The sequence below is a fragment of the Crotalus tigris genome, unplaced genomic scaffold, assembly GCF_016545835.1.
Source record: "Crotalus tigris isolate CLP2741 ecotype Arizona unplaced genomic scaffold, ASM1654583v1 scf7180000017658.5313226, whole genome shotgun sequence".
Classification (NCBI taxonomy): domain Eukaryota; kingdom Metazoa; phylum Chordata; class Lepidosauria; order Squamata; family Viperidae; genus Crotalus; species Crotalus tigris.
In genome coordinates, this window is record NW_024096545.1 from 4,539,921 (window position 1) to 4,560,509 (window position 20,589).

At 41.7% G+C, this 20,589-nt stretch overlaps 1 protein-coding gene across 5 annotated transcripts in view; it reads left to right on the forward strand.

The window, feature by feature from the left end:
- LARP1 (La ribonucleoprotein 1, translational regulator) overlaps positions 1-20,589 on the forward strand; it is a 105,820-nt gene that overhangs the window by 63,494 nt on the left and 21,737 nt on the right. For 3 of the 5 annotated variants that reach the window (XM_039335770.1, XM_039335775.1, XM_039335774.1), the window contains exons 3-9: positions 10,106-10,171; positions 12,579-12,753; positions 13,661-13,792; positions 16,349-16,501; positions 18,014-18,176; positions 18,703-18,847; positions 20,010-20,184. In XM_039335770.1, the coding sequence (XP_039191704.1) occupies positions 10,106-10,171; positions 12,579-12,753; positions 13,661-13,792; positions 16,349-16,501; positions 18,014-18,176; positions 18,703-18,847; positions 20,010-20,184 (1,009 nt within the window). The remainder of the gene's footprint in view (positions 1-10,105; positions 10,172-12,578; positions 12,754-13,660; positions 13,793-16,348; positions 16,502-18,013; positions 18,177-18,702; positions 18,848-20,009; positions 20,185-20,589) is intronic. The other 2 variants (XM_039335773.1, XM_039335772.1) reach the window with 2 other exon arrangements.

The window sequence follows — 20,589 nt, forward strand, 5'->3', positions numbered from 1 at the left end:
CTCCAATTACACGGATTCTCAGTAAACTTTCAGAAGAGCCAGACAGTTCCCTCGTCCAGGCTGCTGCATCTGGGGGCCATGATAGACACAACCAACTGTATGGTCTATCTCTCCCAAGACCGGGTGGCCGGCATCAGGGAACTGGCTCGCTGGGTTCACAGGCAACGTTCAGTTCCGATACTAACACTTTCCCAATTATTGGGCAAGATGGTATCGGCCATAGCCATTGTACCCTGGGCCAGGCTCCACCTACGGGAACTACAGTGGTTTCTGCTCCCGTACCAACGGCAGAACACCAGCGCATCCAACCACCTAGTCAGGGTCACGGCACAAATCCGCAGGGCGCTACGCTGGTGGTGCTCTCGGGCCGTGACCAAGGGGTCACCCTTCAAGGAACCAGTCAGAGTTACCATCACTACAGACGCCAGTCTGTATGGTTGGGGAGCCCATCTGGACTCCCAGTTTGTACAGGGACGTTGGTCCGCCACGGATCTGAGAAACAACATCAACTGGCTAGAACTCAGGGCTATCCACCTAGCCTTGCAACAATTCAAAGACAGAATCAGAGGCCACCACGTTCTAGTCCTAACAGACAACGTAGCAGCCAAGGCGCACATCAATCGGCAGGGGGGGACCAGATCAAAAACCCTGATGACAGAGTCACGACTCCTATTCAGCTGGGTAGAGCCCAATCTGAAGTCACTAAAAGCGGAACACATATCGGGGGTCAACAACCAGCAAGCGGACTTCCTAAGCCGCACCACAGTGGACCCTTCGGAGTGGGGGCTACACCCGAACTTGTTCCTAGACATCTCCCGCAAGTTCGGGTACCCGATCCTCGATCTGTTCACATCATCAGACAATGCCCAGCTCCCCAGATTTTACTCTCGTTACTTCAACCCGCGAGCAGAGGGGACGGACGCTCTGAGAACTCAGTGGCCTCAGGGTCTGCTTTATGCCTTTCCCCCACTACCACTCATACCGGCGGTCATCCGCAAGCTGATTCAGGAGCGGGCAGAAGTGATCCTAGTAGCACCATATTGGCCACAGAGACCGTGGTTCGCCGACCTGATGAACCTGTCTCAGTCGCCCCCATGGAACATTCCCCCTCATCAAGTGTCCCTACACCAGGGAACCATCAGTCACCCGGAACCCCAATGGTTACAACTGACCGCCTGGCACTTGAGCGCCAGATAATGGCACAGGAACTATTCTCTCCCGGGGCCATTACCATAATTCAAGCTTCACGCCGTCCGGCAACAAACCGCATTTATGACTCCACTTGGAAAAATTTTTGCCTTTGGTGCAGGGAACGGCAGTTTGACTTACACAAACTCTACATCCCTCAGATAGTAGATTACCTCTTGGAGGGACTAGACAGAGGCCTCGCCCCCGCGACCATCCGCAGGCAAGTGGCGGCCTTGTCCACCCTCCTCACCTGCACGGATTCGGTTCCCTTAGCTCACCACCCCAGGATCCGCGCCTTTATCAAGGGCGCCTATAACACCAGACCTCCAGTAATTCACAGGTACCCGTCCTGGAAACTACCGCGAGTCCTTCACGCACTCATTCGGTCACCATTTGAACCATTGGCGACCGTTTCCTTGCGACACCTGTTGCTAAAGGTGGCGTTCCTGATTGCCATCACATCGGCCAGACGAATTTCGGAACTGGCCGCACTGTCAGTCAGAAACGACCTATGCATTTTCCACAAGGACAGGGTGGTCCTTAGGTTAGATCCTGCCTTCATACCGAAGATGAATTCACTCTTTCACAGGACACAGGAAGTAATTCTCCCAAACTTCTGTCCAAATCCAGCACATGACCGGGAGCGGCAGTGGCATACATTGGACGTCCGCAGAGCCTTGCGGCGTTATATAAAGCGTACAGACCCTTTCCGCAAATCGGAGGCCCTATTTGTGTCCTTCCAAGCGGGCACCTTGGGGCAGAAAGTTTCCGCGGGCACCATTGGAAGATGGATACGAAGTGGTATCGCAGAAGCTTACAATGTATCATCCCTGCCGCCCCCAAGTCATCTCACGGCCCATTCCACCCGAAGCGCTGCAACTTCGGCGGCATGGGCTACCCAGGCGTCAATCGAGGAAGTTTGCAGGGCCGCGACATGGTCCTCGCCTTCCCCGTTTATACAACACTACAAGATAGACCGCTTTGCATCGGCGGACGCCTCCTTTGGTAGGAGGGTCCTCCAGCAAGTTGTCTCAGAGATCAATCTACCGGCCTTATCTGTTTCCCACCCCTTGGGACAGTGAGGCTTTGGTACGTCCCATCCGTGGATTATCCATCTCCTGTACTGGAGAAGGGGCGTTGGTCTTACCTGAACGCCTTTTCTCAGTACGGAGATGGATAATCCACACCCACCCCAAGGCCAGCAGGCCGCTAGTAGGGAGCTGAGAGCCAATACCTCGTCAATCATCAGCCAATTCGCCGTCGTTAAGAATGGACTCCACAGGAAGTGGGGGCGTGTCAAGCTTTGGCTACTTGGTCTCAAGAGCAGGCAGACAGAGAAAACCCATCCGTGGATTATCCATCTCCGTACTGAGAAAAGGCGTTCAGGTAAGACCAACGCCCCTTTTAGTATAATCCATAAAGACCAACTGTCTGCTTTACCCCTGAGTCATTTATCAAAAGCTTAAAAACACTGCTATGACTTGGTTCTTTAAGGGAACTTTTTTCTTCCTTTCATTGATAAAATTGCCCATTCTTATTCTTGTGCTTTCTGTCTTTTTAACTATTTAGGAATTGGTATTAGGAAAGATCTTATTACATGGTCACCATTTATTCAAAGGTAGAGAAAAAAGAACTTTGTCAAAAACTCTTTAAAAGTTCAAGTATGCAGTATCAACAGGCTCTTCTTGATCCATGTTGATACTCTCAAAAATCTGTAGAAGATTTGTGGGACAGTATTTACCCTTCCAGAATCTGTGCTGATTTCTATGGTGTGTTTTAATATTAGTTTTTTTAAATTACTATTTCTAACAACTTATTTAGAGCAGATATTGATGACTGACATATAACTTCATGAATCTCCCCAAATCCTTTGTAAAAGTTGGTGTTGCATTTAGTATCTTTGGGGTTCACAATTTAGTTCTAATAACTCTGGTAAATACTGCCCAGAGCCCCTCTCTGAGGGAGATGGGCAGTTAAGAAATCTGAAATATAAATAAATTAGATCAGCGTCTAGGGTTTATCAATCTAGTTCTAATGTCTCTCTGACACAAAAAGCAGACCTTTGCTTCTACAGGATTCCCTGCCTTTATTTTAATGCTGTATTATTTTATTTATATATCATATTTAAAGACCATCTATCTGAAATATAAATAAATCAGATCAGCGTCTGGAGATTTGTCTCTCGAGATGTCCAAAAACATCTTGTAACAGTTTTCTTAGTTGATTGGATTCCTTACCTGAGAAGAGTCAGTATGGGTACATACATTTATCCCAGATCTTTTATAATGAAGACCAACTGGAAAAAAATTTGTTTACTTCCTCTGTAATCTCTGCATCATGCTTGAATATTTCTTACACTTTGGGATATCCAACAACCCAACCTGGCCAGATTTTTGTTCCAATTATTTTTTTAAATACATTCTTACTGCCTCCTGTTATTTTTTCCTTTGCTTTCCTCAAAAGATCATGATGATGTTCCTTTTCCTTCTGCATTGCTTGTTAAAATTTGACATCTCTTAAGGCAAAGTTTGTGCCTTTGCATTCTCCTTCAAGATTTTTATTTTTTGAAGGAAGTTTTGCCACAGTCTGGGTATGGTAGTGCTAGAGAGCATTGCTGGCTTCTTTCTGTACTTAATTGACCTTTTCTGACATTGTGAGTTACTTTCCAATTAAAATATAAGCCATTGTGCTTTTGAAGAACATCCAAACATTATGAAAAGATATAATCTTCTTGGCTCTTCCTTTCAATGTCTCTTTTCAATGTTCCCCTAATTTAGAAGTTTCCCCTTTCATACGCATACTTGACTGTTGGATGCTGTTTCCTATTTGCATTTATGCTAAATGTAATAGTACTTTGGTTATTTCCAATTACCTTTTGTTTCCTCAAACATTTTGTATCAGATGATGGAATTAAATCATAGATTTAGATTAAATGAAATTATTCTCCCGTCTAGTTCCTCCAGGACCGTCTGAAATATTTAGGAATTTGGACTTGTGGCCTGAACATCAATTATTATAAAAACATAGCCTTTGTTATTATAAAATTGTATCCTTTTGCATGGTTGATTTTTTTTCATCATCTCACAGTTAGCTAAGAGGGATGAAATTCTTTTCATTAGCTTTATTTTACTAGTTTCTTTTTAAATACCTGCTGAAAAGTTGACACACTTGTTAGTTTCTTCAAATCCTATCCTTTTCTGCTAGTTATTTCATGATAAGTATAGGACATGGTTTCTTTTAAGGACCTGGTAAATAATTAGAATCGCTAATTAATGGAGCAAAAATCTGGCCAGGTTGGATTGTTGGATATCCCAAAGTGTAAGAAATATTCAAGCATGATGCAGAGATTACAGAGGAAGTAAACAAATTTTTTTCCAGTTGGTCTTCATTATAAAAGATCTGGGATAAATGTATGTACCCATACTGACTCTTCTCAGGTAAGGAATCCAATCAACTAAGAAAACTGTTACAAGAGATTTTTGGACATCTCGAGAGACAAATCTCCAGACGCTGATCTGATTTATTTATATTTCAGATAGATGGTCTCTAAATATGATATATAAATAAAATAATACAGCATTAAAATAAAGGCAGGGAATCCTGTAGGAGCAAAGGTCTGCTTTTTGTGTCAGAGAGACATTAGAACTAGATTGATAAACCCTAAAATTCCTAGCAACTGTATCTGATAACACCACAGTGTTCCCATATTTAGCCAAAATTGTACAACTGTACTTCTGTTATTTTGACTGTGCCCATTCAGCTTCCCTCTCCACTTCTAATCACTAATTCTGTAAAATCAGTTCCCTCTTCAGCACAGCAGGACCTGTATTTATGCTGAAGTCACCCTTTAGAGATACTACCTACTATGGATCCAGTTTTTAGTCAGGAGGACTTCTGGTCTTCTAAAGAATTATTATTTTTTCATCTGAACAGTGAAAAATTTAGAGAGGGCATAGTGCCTTACCTCTTTATATTTATTAATTATATGATTTATATGGCCTCCCAATCAAAATGCAACTCTAGGTGATTAATATTAAAAGAAAATACATTCTACTTTCCACCCAGTCCCTTAAAAAAAGTAATAATCACACTGAGATAAGTTCAGTGCTCAAGGAAAAATTTGGCTCTTTAAACACTGCACAAAAGGGCATCAAGGTCAGGGCCATCCAAATTTTGTAGGATATGCTGTTCCCTAAGCCAGGTACTATGACAGAAAAAGTACACTCCCATTAAATGACATGGTTTAATAGATGGGACTAGATTATGGCCACATTGCTAGATAGAGTTTGCTGGATGAAGGGAAGACATTGGAGACTGGTCTTGCAAATACAATGGCAATTTGCTGTGAAAAGAGAGATATATAATAAGATGTTAACCAGCACCTTGAATTGTACCTGGAAGTCCACTAAGAGCCAGTGCAGCTCACAGAAGAGAGGTGATATTTGGGTAAACTGACTCACACCTATAATTCGGAATTCTGAACCAGGTGCCGCTTTGGAATGGTCTTTAAAGGCAATACCATATATTGCAGTAGTCCAGATGGAAACAATCAATCAAGATATGAGTGATAGTAAATAGGGCCTCCTAATTTAAGAGGAGCAATTGGCACAAAGATACATCTGTGCAACAGTTCTCTTAGCCATAGCTGTTACTATTTCTTGAAAGAGAGTAAGATGACCTCCAAGAACATAGGAGGACTAGCTCTGTTAAGGGATACTACCCTGTTCAGAGCTAAAGGTGTTAAGTTCTTAATTCAGTTTTACCAGAGTTCAAGTTGTAACTATTCCTTTTTATCCATGCTCCCACAACCTCCAGACATTGAAAAAGCATTTTGATACATCACTTTGTTCAGCCAGGGTGGAGATGTATAGTTGAGTCTCATCAGTATATGGATGGTATCTGGACCCTTGATGTTGGATGATCTCATCCAACAGCTTATAGATCAGTGGTTCTCAACCTTCCTAATGCCGTGACCCTTTAATACAGTTTCTCATGTTGTGGTGACCCCCAACCATAAAATTATTTTCGTTGCTATTTCATAACTGTAATTTTGCTACTGTTATGAATCATAATGTAAATAGATGACATGCAGGATGTATTTTCATTGTTACAAATTGAACATTATTAAAGCATAGTGATTAATCACAAAAACAATATGTAATTATAAATTGTGAAATATTTATTTCTAATTACAAATAAATGAAATTTTGTCTTGAAGCATGGATGCCGAATCACACCTTCAGCTGCTCCACTTATGGCTCTGAAGGAGACCTGACCTTTTCTCTTCTCCCCTTGCCCTACAACACACACACACATACACAAACACATTTTCCAGGGTCATGTGATCGCCTTTTGCAACCTGACTAGCAAAGTTAGTGGGGAAACCAGATTCACTTAAGAACCATGTTACTAATTTAATCTCTCTCTCTCTTCTTTTTTTCTCTCTCTCCCTCTCTCCCTTTTTCTCTCTCCCTCTCCTTCTATTTCTCTCTCTTTCCCCCCCTCTCTTTCTCTCTCTCCCCCCCCTCTTTCTCTTTTTCCCTCTTTCTTTCTCCCTCTCTTTCTCTCTCCTTCTCTTCCTCCCTCCCTCTCTGTCCGATCGGAGATTGATTTGGAGGGGCGGAACTTTTGACCAGTTCCGACCCTCTGTTGTGGAGGTTATTGACTGGGTATGAGCAGTCTGGGAGGTTTGGGCGACCCAGCCAGCCTACAAAGGTTGGAGGAGAACCTGGGATGGAAGTTCACGAAAGCCCCGAGCCTCTCTAGCTGCCAAGTAAAGCAAGCGTGAGCAGGCTGGCTGGCTGGCCGGCTGGTGCGAGCAAGCAAGCGGGTGGCACACCCGCCTCTTAAGCACGCCAGCTTCCCCGGGCAAGTGGCAGCTCTCACCTGCTGCTTTCTTCAGTCGGTGGCAATAAAGGTGGGGGCGGGGATTGGTCTCTCTCCCCCAGTGGCATTAAAAGGCAGAATCGTCGCCGGGGAGCGAAAAGGGCGAGGCTGGCTCACCAAGCTCGGAGGGAAGGAGGCTCCCTCACTTGCTCCGCACAGCCTCGCTGCCCTCTCGGCCCAGCGCGAGGGGAAGCAGCGAGGGGAAGTAGCGGGCGTCACTGCCGCGGGGGAAGCAGCTGGAGGAGGCGGGTGCTGACGGGGCCCTGGGATCAGTTGGAGGGCGTCGCGGTCATTCCCGGAAGCCTGCTGGAGTGGTGAGCTACCGAGGGCCGCTCAGCAGAGAGACGCGAGGGCTGGGACGGGAGCCCCCTCCCCCAATATCCTGCCTTTGGATTGGTGCGACTGGGAGCGCTTCGGGGCAGAGTCACCCCACCTGCCCTCCAGCGGTCAGTGAGAAGCTCCCGTCCCAGTGTAGTCCGGACAATGGGGAGGGGGCTTGGCGACCCCTGTGAAAGGGTCGTTCGACCCCCAAAAGGGCCGCGACCCACAGATTGAGAACTGCTGTTATAGATAGTGGTGAAAGCTGCTGGGAGATCAAGAAGCACTTCTTTGAAACTAGCAAGTTGAAATTCAGTTTTATTTGACAGATGCCTAAAAGTTCCTTGAGCAGTCTTGCAGGTGTTTATCCAGGCTCTCTCTCCCCAAGAGGGGTTAATTCACCTTAAACAGAGCTACTGTTTGGCAATTTGCAGATATGATGCAAGCGAATAAGCAGTTACATTTTGTCACTCTTAGCACCCCTTGGGTAATCTTTAATAAAACCCATGTTGAATCAGATTTACTCCTTATCTTTCTCCAACAGTAAGTAGGCGTTTCTTTTGTTTTTATTTTCAAAACCCAAAGGACTATCTAGGATCTAAAAGCAGCCACACAGTACAATCTGATCCAAAGCCCATTGTTTTGTTCCAGGTTATGAATAAGTTGTTCCAAGTTCTAAGACCTCAGTCATCTGAAGTACTAGAATGTTAGGGAAACCCCAGTGCAATGGACTGAGGAAATGGATCCTACCTGCTTGAGTTAGGAGATAGCCCAGAAGTACTCAGACACAGAAAGTGATCTCACTATGACAAGGAATTACATACATTTACTCCATAATCAGATTGTATCACATCGCCTCTGCCCTGAGACAAAAAAATAAATAAATAATAGATTCATGATCACAGCTGTGGGTCAGGCCTATTGCCATCATGATGGTCATGAATGCTGAGCCATGTTCAATTTCATACCTAGAGAAGCCAAGTTGAAGTGTCTCAAGTCTATGAATTTAGAAAATTCCACTGCCAACCTGGCCGCAGAATCAAGCAGCTGCATCAGGGAAGCAATAATCCCAAGTTGATCCTTCAGGCCCAATTTTACAAGTAGGGTTTTTCATCCAGATGATGCAGCATCCCTGAAGCCACAGGGTTCTCCCTGATACTGATAGCCACTCTTCCATCCATACCATGGGATCACATCTGATGCCACACTTGAATCCCACAGGGCCTAATTTCTGAGTTGGGAGGATTCCATCTCCATGCTTAACCAGGTTTTGGTTATACATGCTAGCTTGGCTCTTTCACTCACGATTGAATTTATGTAATGAGAGAAGTTTTATTACAGGCATTATTAGTGGTGCAAGCGTTCTGCCTATATGAGAAACTGCTTATCCACCAATATTTAACTGTGATTATCATTGTTGTGCTCTTGCATTCTTTGCCACAATTTTTCCCTGCGTTCTCATTTCCTGATACACTGGAAACTTTTGCAGTGTTCTGTAGGACAAGGTTCATTCTCTTCAGTTTTTTTTTTTTTTTTTGGGTGATGCTGTCATGTTAAGGATCTACTTAGTTCTTTTCATTTTTGAAAATTTTCTTTTCCTCCTGATGCAAGTCATGAAGTATTTGTAAATAAACTGGTGGCTCCCATTAAACTCTACCCACCCAGCTGTGTGTGTAAGAAATATTCAGAGAGGGAAAAGTAAATGAATCAGACAGGAAAATACACCGAAGTTAAACTATATATTCAGGAAGCTGGTCTCAGTTTTGAGGTCTGCTGCATTGGTTTTGAGTACTGAACAGGAACAGTGGGATCTTTTCTCCTTGTGTATAAGCAATAATGATACAGAATCTGTGTCACTAAGGATTCTGTCAGATAACTTATAATTACATAAAAGCCATCTGATTTTTCCTAATCTCTGGAAAATAATTAAGCCTTTCTTGTTTTGAAATGTAACTCAAAATGACTTGGAAGATTCTCTATTGCTATTGTGTAAATTTCATCATGCTCACCAGATGGCACTGTGTATGAAAAAAAAATGAATTTATTAAATGTATTTTATGATGTTTCCCATGGAGTCATCGGTAAGTTGTGCACAAATACTAGAATAAAAAATTAAAATACAGCATTACAATAACATAAAAAAGCTTTTAATAAAAAAAGTCTGCAATAAAATAGAAACACCCCTACACACAGAAACATAGGCATATACAGAATCATCCATAAGGCTCATGAGGGAGAAACCAGTTTTGGCTTCACTCACTTTTTCAAAATAATCAGCTAAGTGACATCTCACAAAAAAGGAAATTAAAATTAGAAACCAATGAAGGAGAAGTTACATACGTTTCAGGTAACTTTCAAGTTGAAAAATAAATAAGCTCTACGTGAAGCAGAAGTGTAAGTAAAGTAAATAAAGTGCTTGACTTACTACCAGCCCTGAAGTGGAAAGACATTTGTGGAGGAGCTGGGGTCTTGCGAAGGGATGGGGAATTACCTTTCATAATTTTAAAATTAAAAACTCTTGACATTCTGTGTCACAGAATATCAAATAAAGCATATATACCACAAAGGTGTCTACCTGGTTGGAATGTTCTGTTATGGTATTACGCATCTGAACTGCCACTAGAAAGAATAGAAATAGTAGGCACTTAAATCTGGACTTGTATAGAGGGTCAAAAGTTGAACTTGATTCTCTATTATCTGTTTGCTGTATCAGGTTGGTGACTTTGGGGATGCCACAAATTGGCCAACGCCAGGAGAAATAGCTCACAAGAGTATACAGGTAAGAATATATTCTGACTCAGGGGGAAAAAAAATCACATCTGTTTGGTCTATCTGTGAATTGATGTGAATGAAGAATATTCCCCAACTCAGTAAATTCTGTTGTTTAGCAGGAGTGTTCCTTATCCATGAAGCGGCTTGTTATAATAATATAATAACACCCCGTGTTATTCTCCTTTCTATCCATCCAGTATGATGCATGGGAAGGAGGATAGAAAGGAGAATAACACGGGGTGGAGAGAGGAATCCACAGTGCGTCCTCAAGGGACGAATAGACAGGATCGAAGTGGGCTCGTGACTCAGGGGGATATTGGAGGCAATCTAGATACACCCTCACCCCTTAGGGGCGACCGTATTACGGGGGAGGGGGGAACACCTTGGCCCCGAATTCACCTAATCCCGAAGCTGCTGATAGAGTAGTGTGCGAGGGAATGCAAATCAGGAACAAAAAAAGAATGTGTATTAAAGGAGGTACGCTTGGGTTACATCCTGAACAGCTGGGACCGATGACGCGCTCTAGGAGCTGGAAGCAGACGCTTGACAATGGTATATAGATCTCCTCTCACTACTTGCCTTTTAACCCTGACGATGTCAAGTGCATTTTGATGAAAGCTAGGTTGATTAAAATTTTAATGGTTGATTAAATTTTATTCTCTTAAAATACTCTCTTGGTGATCATTATTCTAGTAGCATGGACATTCCCAAGAGTTGCATTTTTACTTTTATTCTTAATATATACATATATATACACACACATACAATACATGTATGTATGTATGTATTTAAGAAGTTTATATGGCAACCATGGGCAGTTAATACCAAATTCCTATAATAATGTAAACACCTCTCTTCACACATACACAAATTAAAAACATCATACTCTAATCAGGCACCATAACAATCTCACAGCACTACACAGGTGCTGAACTCAACTCCTTTCTGGGTTGACTCTTGGGTGAAGCACAAGATTTTTATGGCTTTCTGGAAGGCTAAGAGGCATCTACAGTCGCTAAGTAAAAAAAAAAAGGCTCACATCATAAGAGCTTAAGATGAAATGAAGAGGCCTATCATCCTGTGTACCATTCTTTTTTCAACATTTTTTTTGTTTGTTCTTCCCTTAATCGTTTTTTCTTTAAAATAAATAACACTTTTTACTTGGACTTTCCTGTTTTTTATTGTAAACTATTTTGTGATGCCCGTGCTGAGTCTGTTTTTCTTGTGTATATGTAAGTGCTTGTCACTCATATATCCAAAAAAGAAACCACCACTAGGGGTCCTCACTGCTTGAATAACTTTTTTTAATCCAATGTGTTTTTTTGTTCATATAATTTGGATATAATTGGATCATATTCCAACCTTTCATTTGCATATTGCCTATATGAAACTTCTTTGGGATATAAAAGCCTTCAATGTTCTTTTAGAGAATTTCCAAATATTATGTCACAAAAGGAAGATACCAGTTGAACTTAAAAAAAACAACCCTTTTATTCCTATTAAAATCAATTTGCAGAAAGTTGGGGTTTAGAAAACTGTACATATGTGAGTACATATATATGTATTGACGGAAGAGAGGAACAAAATAGCTACATTCCACATTTTACTGACCTAGATTCTTGCTGATCTTCATGTATGCATCATTGTTATATCAAAAGTAGCATAATTAGATAATTTCAAAAATTATCCATTTAAATTTAGTCAGAGATTACCCAGGCATGCGTGTGTGGAGGGAGGAGAGAATGAACAGAAACTGCAGGAATCTCTCTTCATGCTTTCAATATAGACACTGTTTTTTTCCCTATTACAGAACTTAGTCTGAGCAACACTTTTGGGGGGCGGGGTGCTAGCTCTATGCTTAGGAGAAGGCCAGGAATAGCTCATTACAGGTTCCAGGCAGAGGATTTCCTTTTAGGGTTTCCCTGCCCACCATCATCCCTAGCTCAGCAATGCTATTCTGGGACAGAAGCCTGGAACTCATTCTAAAACCTAGCCAAAGTGAAGAGAAGATGATGTACTTAACGATGTGGCAATGTTAAGATTGCGGTCAAAAATGTGGTAATAATACAACAGTGGTTAAGAAACTGTCTTAAACTGTCTTAAACTGTCAATATGCTCTTAGCTTATTCTCTCTTCAGTGTGGATGCGACAAATACCCAGAAGTAGAGCATGAATACAAAAATGCTTCAAGCATATTTCTGCTTTGGACTTCCCTCTGTTTTGGCAGCGGAGTGTCAGCTGTACAACTTTGTAAAATGCCTTTCTTTGTCTTCGTCTCCTGCCCTTGTTTTCATTCACGAAATGTGACTGTTATTAGGTTTCAAAACGATTCAGAAACTATGGGGAAAGCCTGCTGCTATGTTATTTGCAATTATCTTTTCCTCCACCTCAAATATCTCATCTATCATTTTCAGCAGCTGTCACAAAAGTCCCAATCTCTACGGAAACTTCACATTAAGAAAAACATGAGGGAGCAGGAAAAAGGGGAAGGAAGTGATGGTAAAGAGAACATGAAAACTCGATCTGATGAATCAGGAGAAGAGAAGAATGGAGATGATGACAACCAGAAATCGGCTCAGAAGAAAAAGGGTGAGAAAAGGCTGTCCAGGGGTCTTAGCAGGTGTGCTAGTATGGCAACTTTGGACTTTTCTATCAGCATTACTGTTGGCAAGGCTCTGTATTGATAAAGAGGACTGTACTTCCAGTGAATTAGGAATTAATGACTATATAATTCAGGGGTCTTCAAACTTGGCCCTTTTATGACTTGAGGACTTCAACTCCCAGAATTCCTCAGCCAGGCATGTTGGCTGAGTAGTTCTGGGAGTTGAAGTCCACAAGTCATAAAAGGGCCAAGTTTGAAGACTCCTGGGCTGGAACTTTGAGGACCAGTCTCAAGCACCATTCATTCAGTGCTATTGTAAGTTCAGCCAGTCACTGAATAAGTGGGTTATTAATCGAGGACCCCCTGTAGTATAGAGAAACAGTTTTCTATTATCTTGAAACAATATAATTTAAAATCTTATCAGAGAATGTAAACTACAGTCTATTAGAAATATATAACTTTGCCATTTCCCCCCATGCTGATTCATTATCTTGTAGCTTAGTCAATATCAGTGTACTATAGCAAACATTATTTTTTCTCATTGTAAGCAAAGGTACAGGACAAAAGTAAATCTCTGCCCTCAGAAAAGACATGAATTTATGAACTGAAGCTTGAACAATATTGTGGTTCAGTCTTTCATTTTAATATATTCCTCAGCAGGCACTGTTTTCAGGACTCACAGTAGAACAGCAGTAACAGATTGTGTTATTTCTAGGCCAGCGTTCTTATCTCCTTATCATAACTGTTTTTTGAAATCTCAAGTTATTCATTGCTGTTCTGGGAGTCTGAAATATTTTGATAGTTGGTGTCTCAGGTTGTTTAGAATTATGTTGCTTTGGTGTAGAATAATACATTCCTTTGAAGATTAGTCAGGCAGTAATTTCTGTATTGTAGGCAGCAGACACAAATGGGTACCCCTGCAAATAGATATGAAGTCTGAAGTGCCAAGGGATAAAACCGCTTCTCGTAACAACAGGCAGAATGAGCAGCATCGGCATCCTTCCAACAACCGAAGTGAATCAAAAGGTATGAGTTGAATATCTTTGAAAGCAGTAAAATTAACACACACAAACACACACACACACACACATAGTTGTGTTTTGTATTGTTTATATTATAACATTCTTTTACCTTCCCTGTACACAAATGAGCAAAACATTTCTATTTTGAAATAGGCGACTTTGAGTATTCTGACAAAAATAAGTTTTCTCTTCAGTAGTGATGACCTGGTAAAGTCATTAGAGATAGTCCTTGCTTACCAACTGCCTTTTTTAGTGACCATTCAAAGTTACAATGGTTAGAAAAAACAGGTCTCATATTTACAGCCATCATAGCATCCCACGGGCACGTGATCACCATTTGCAACCTTCACAACCAGCTATGAACAAGCAGAATTAATAGAGAATGTGATTGCAGTCCCATGATGTCTCATTTATTACTGTGATGATTCACTTAATGACAGAAATGAAAGTGTAAGGCTAATAGTCACATGATTTTCTCATTTACTGACTGTGTTGATTCACTTAACAACAGAAATGGAAATGATATTGTAAGATTGGCACTATCAGGAGTTTTGGCTTAGTGACAGAATTGCCAGTCCCAGTTCTAGTTGGTAAGCAAAGATTACCTATAGCCAGTAAAGTAGCAGATACGGGTTTTTATTTTACTCCCATTGGCTGAAATTAGTTGAAGGGAAATACGTAGGTTCGAGGTACAGTTGATTAAGCGTATACTAGAGTCAATTTTGATCCAAAAACCTATAAGACTGATAAGTGAGCTTTATTGCTGGCTTTAAAGTGTTGTGGAGAGAAGTAATAGCAATGTTGCTGTCCTTGTGTTTTAAGATTTCAGATTGTAAATCAAAGTGTATTGGTTTCTTCGTTGAGCCTTACAGGCATATTGCCTAATGCAGTCATACATTTTGCTTATCCATTAAACAGAAGCCTTAAGCTAATAAGTACCTACTTGAATTTTTATGCTTGTTTTTCCGGGCAATAAGGATTTTATAGGGAAAATCAGTTGTTGATCTGTTAGTTGGTTGTTCAACTTGGTTCAGTGGATATTTTCATGAAGACCAAACTACAAAAGTTTTGTTTAATTGCTGATTCCATGATTTGCTATGGGCATTATACATATGTTTTAACTGTGGGTTAATTTTTTTAAAATCATCCTTTTGAACATGGATTCCTACTTCCATGTTTTTGCAAACCTGTTCCATATTGCAAACCAGTTGAAATGTTTTGGCTTTTCAGTCTTTTGGAATACAGAACATCAACCCTCTTTGAATTTTTTTTTTGATTTTGAGGATTTTTCTCCCCATTTGGCACACCCCTGCACCCATTGATTGTTCTAAACTGACACATGGTTTATAGCAGTGGTGGCGAACCTATGGCACCCGTGCCAGAGGCGGCACTCAGAGCCCTCTCTGTGGGCACCTGCGCCATGCCCCGGAGATGGCAACCATCCCTCTTCAAGCAGCTGCCTGCTAACTCACCAAGGTCCCACGTGGCCAGATGCATTCCAGCATGGCTGGTTTCCCTCCCCCCCTCGTCCCATCCCTCCTGGCCTCACATGCTCTCCTTTTCCCAGGCATGACCCACTGCATCGCCTCTTCAGCTGTTGGTTATCGGTCCAGCTCAGAGGCGGCTTCTCTGAACTGCTGGCGGCAGGCTGCGGAGCCCCAGAGTGTGCTGGTCGAGGGGCCGGCAGGCTATGGCTGCCGACAGACATTGTCGGCCCCCATGCGCTTGCTGGCCTCTGTGTGGGGGGCGATGGTGTCAGGCACCAGCCGCCCCGGCCCCTGCCTCGCCTTGCCCTGCAACAATGGCACCCCTGCCCTGCCTTGCCTTGCCTCACCCCGCAGGACGAGCCTCCTGCCCACCGTCCCACCTGTCAGAGACCCCCTGGATCTCCCCCAACCCTGCCCGCCCCCCACAGGCGTCCCTCCCCACAAGCAACATCGAGGTGACCACACCTTGGCCACACCCACCCAGTCTGCCCTGACCACAGCCATGCCCACCCAGTGGGCCACGCCCACCCAGTGGGCCATGCCCACCCGGCACCCGGCGATAAATAAGTGGGTTTTGGGTTTCAGTTTGGCACTCGGTCTCTAAAAGGTTCGCCATCACTAGTTTATAGTATAGTCTAAAATAGGGGTTTTCAAACTTGGTCCTTTTATGACTTGTGGACTTCAACTCCCAGAATTCCTCATCCAGGCATGCTGGCTGAGGAATTCTGGGAGTTGAAGTCCACAAGTCATAAAAAGGCCAAGTTTGAAGACCCCTGATCTAAAAGCTGCTAATTAGGATATTCCTTTTTATATGGCAAAGTTTCTGTTTGTGGCTAGGAATGAGAATAACAAGTAAGAAATTTGGGGTTTTCAATGTTGCTGTGTCTAGTTTAGCCCCCTTCAAACAGTGTTGCTGTGTCTAGCTAAGCCTCCCTCATCTGTATGTATTGATAGAAGTAGATTGATTCTTTTAACCTACTTGATTGTTTAAAGATGCCTGAACATGCCAGTTCACAGTCATTTTAGTGTTTTAATCTCAGTCATGTTTTCTCTTTCTGTTTATTTTGTTGCAGGATGGCATGTAGATAACAAGCATGAGCGGAATTGGCCTGACCATGATGAAACTTCTAGTGTTAAAAGCGACGGGGCAACTGTTCGTGGTGCTTTCAGGGGCAGAGGACGTGGCCGGGGACGAGGGAGAGGTAGAGGAAGAGGAGGTACTCGCTGTACGTATAATATATTCATAACCATTCTCCCATCTATAGAATATTGGTGATGCTGCAGATAAAGAACTGGCAAGCAACATTTTATTTCCACTATGAATGTCAGTAATTGAGGATAACTGATTTGTTTGTGCAGCTAAACTATAACTGACTATAGTTGGAATCAAGGTGAAAGAATTTAAAAACTTTTCCAAAACTGTCTTGGTTTTTATTGAATTGTAAGTTCCTTTTTAAACTAAGGAATAATAGAAGTAAAAATAATACACAAATATTAATACACAGTAAAAACACAATTACACGAAGTGTAATTAAAAATTAAATAATTGATACGCTGCGGTGATTATGTATTAGAGTAGGGTTGGGGAGACCCAGGTTCAATTCTACTGTCCTATCTAGAAGCTCACTAGGCATTTTTGGGCTGGTCATTAACATCAGTGTCTATTAATTACAAAAAGAAAGCTTAAAATGATTGATTCTTGCATACCCTTTTGAAAAATCAAGACAAGTAGGCAGTTCTAAAATAAACTTTCCTGTGTTTGTGGGGGGGGAGGGGGTAGAAGTTTCTTACAGTATCTTAAGTGTTTCAGTCTTTAATGTGCTTCAAGAGTCTTTCAGTTTTATTTGCAAATGATTAATAATTAAAAGTAAAGTGTACTTCAAGGGTGGCATTTAAAAAAAACATACTATAAAAGGACTTTGCAAATTGAGAATTGTAATAAAAAGAGATTCTTCTACAGATAGAAAACCTTTGATCCTCAGACAACAAATGTTTGACCTATGACGTTAGAAAAATTGTGAGGCAGATAAGACAGCTTTGTTTGGGTGTGATGTGGCACTGGTTCACAGCTTACCTGCCATGTTTTGTATCACTTGGCATCCCCCGGTACCTTTCAAGAATTTTCACAGATTGAGTGCATTGACATTTGACCAAGACATCTGGGACTGTTAGCAGATACAGCTGATTCAGAAGCAGTCATAGCTGGCACACTGAACATAAAGGTGCAAATTTGCTTATTATTGCATTATTGAATTTGGGAGTGCAGACATTCCCAAAGAATACATCAGATTTTTCAGAGGTTTAGGGGAATCCTCTTTATTCTGAATCTCAAGTCTTGTGTCTTTAACTTCCTACTGACTAGCAGCACATTTGTCATTTTTCATTGTCAATTCAGCCTCCTCCTTCACACCTTACTATTACTGAATTCTGGTAACATTATGAGTATGTACCATATTCTTGGGAGTTATGTGATAAGCTATCAGCAGAATATCATATTGGTGACACCTTATTCCAACCTCAGGGTGACCTTTCCCAACATTTTAGTTTTGATGAAGAAAGGAATGTGGGAGAAAATATAGAACCGCGTAGATCAAGAGAGGTCGTGGCTATGGTATCAAACAGTAGTCCCCTGCCTGGCTATTATATTTCATCTTGATTGTGTTTGACCAGTGCAATACAGATTTTGTTTGAGAAGGCAAGGTTTTAAAAAGGATTTTTTTCTCTTTTTCCTTGTACAGCTCACTTTGATTATCATTATGGGTATCGGAAATTTGATGCTTCTGATGGCACGCGTGCACAGAAATATACTAGTAATATCACTTACTACTTTGACAACATCAGTAGCACTGAACTCTACAGTGTTGACCAAGAATTGCTCAAAGACTACATCAAACGACAGATGTATGTATTAGTTTTGATTCTAGGAGTAGTTTTTCAGTATTTCAAAAACCATGTCAGATATTTGACAAAGCATTTTATTTCTTTGACAGAAAACTGATTTTATTCGTTAAGAAATTGCTAAATAGTCTCTTATTTATTTCTTTGTTCCTAGATATACTGTGCTGCCCTTTCCAAAATGAGTAAAATGGCAATTATTGCAGCAGCACCACAGCCTATAATAATAAGCCCTACTTATCAAATTGTTCAGGAGTAGGCAACTGAAAACATTCAAAATAATGATTGGTTCTTAAAGTGGTGGTGGCAGCAGAAGACAAGGTTATGCCCAACAGCCACTTGAGAATATAGAAGGAAAAATAATATATTTAAATGTAAGACTGTTTTAAATTGGGACCAATTTCAAAAATGATGGATATGATAGAGTAATAGTTATTATTATGCTTGAGATAAACTTTTCTGAAGTGATATTACTGTAATTTGGCATATGACACGAATAACTACTTCAGTTTCCATTACTTGCTGTTTTTAGAGAATACTACTTCAGTGTTGACAACTTGGAAAGAGACTTTTTCTTGAGGCGGAAAATGGACACTGAAGGCTTCCTTCCCATCACTCTCATTGCCAGTTTCCATCGGGTACAGGCCCTAACCACAGATGTTGGCCTTATCATTAAGGTAAGGGATAATCTGTTCACCTGGCTACCTACCGTGTTTCCCCGAAAATAAGATCCGGTGTTATATATTTTTTTGCCTCCAAAAGAGGCACCAGGTCTTACTTTTGGGGGATGTCTTACCCGCTTACCTTAGGACTGCTGCAGCCAGGCCTCCCATGTCCTGACACCTGTCACGCTGCTGCCCGAATTCTTCTGTGGCCGCTTGTGGCTGGACGCCATGTGGCACATTGTGCTGGTGCTACCGCTCACAGCCGAATGTTGTGTGGCTCATTGCGGCGATGCTGCCACTCACAGCAACAGGCTGCATTAGAACTCTGGCAGTGACGCGACAGGTGTCGGGGTGTGGGGGGCCTGGCTGCAGCGGTCCTAAGGTAAGCTGGTGTGGGGTGCTTGGGGCGCTCCACACCCCCGCCCTGGCTTGATTTTTACCAGTGGGCCTCGATCTAACACTAAGGCTTATTTTGGGGGGTAGGGCTTATATTAGGCACACACGTAAAAATCAAACTAAGTCTTATTTTTGGGATAGGTCTTATTTTGGGGAAAACATGGTATGTATTAGAGTGTGTTGTCATTTCACTTTTGGTTATACCATACTATCTCATTCAAACTTGCACTAAAAATCTCTTCCATTGTGATGAATTGGGCACCTGCAGGAACATTGAGGGAGGATTTTAATAACACAGAGCTTTCTCAGAAAAATGCCTGGATTGAGAGACTGCATAGTCCCAAGCTGTGCTTGGTAAAAGGTTCAGGGTAGCCACACCTTAACATCTCTCGGGATATATGTATTAAGATATTGGCCATTGGAATGAGTGGGAGAACATTTAAGCACATTTAAGGAGGACAGGAAAGGCCAAAACTGTTTAGAGAAAAAAAAAAGCGACGATTTCCTCACTTTCAGCTATGTTAGCGTGGCACGGTGAAATATAATTTCTTCATATGAAAATAATTTTATATACTTCCTGACTCCTAAATGACTGCAATATATTGGATTATTTTTAAATTATTTAATATTCAATATTCTTTTAGATGTGTTTAAAACTCTTTAGATGTGTTTAAAACACTATTAGATAATAGGTGTCTGTAGGGTACCTTTTTTTGGCAGTACCCCTCCTTGACTTGTTTTGATATATTGATGCTGAAAATGAGGGTTTGTTTTCCAGGCATTAAAAGACAGCAAAGTGGTGGAGATTATAGACCAGAAAATCAGGAGAAAAGAAGAACCAGAGAAGTGGCCTTTGCCTGGCCCTCCCATGACAGACTATGCACAAACAGACTTCTCTCAGCTAATCAACTGCCCAGAATTTGTGCCCAGGCAGAATTTCCAAAAAGAGACAGGTCAGTACAGATGGAAAATATGAAAATCAAATATGTTCCACCAAATATGTTGATTTTTGTTGTTTCTACATAATTTGAGATCAAGCCAAACATTTATTTTACAAAACAGCAGCATTACCAAATGACATTTCAGTATTTTATCCAGAGTCCCTGGGTTATTAAAGATAATAATTTAACGTTTAGTGTTGCTCAAGGTCAGCCTCTAATAATATGGGATTTGATCCTGTATGACAAGGGTGTCAAACTCGCAACGTCATGTGACGTGTTGCAACATATCGAGACTTTTTTTGCCATTGCCAGCCATGGGGTGGGCGTGGTTTCGCTATGATGCATCCGCCCGCAGGCCGGCAGTTTGACACCCCTGCTGTATGAGAAGGTAAACCTGGCATATATTACTGAGACCCC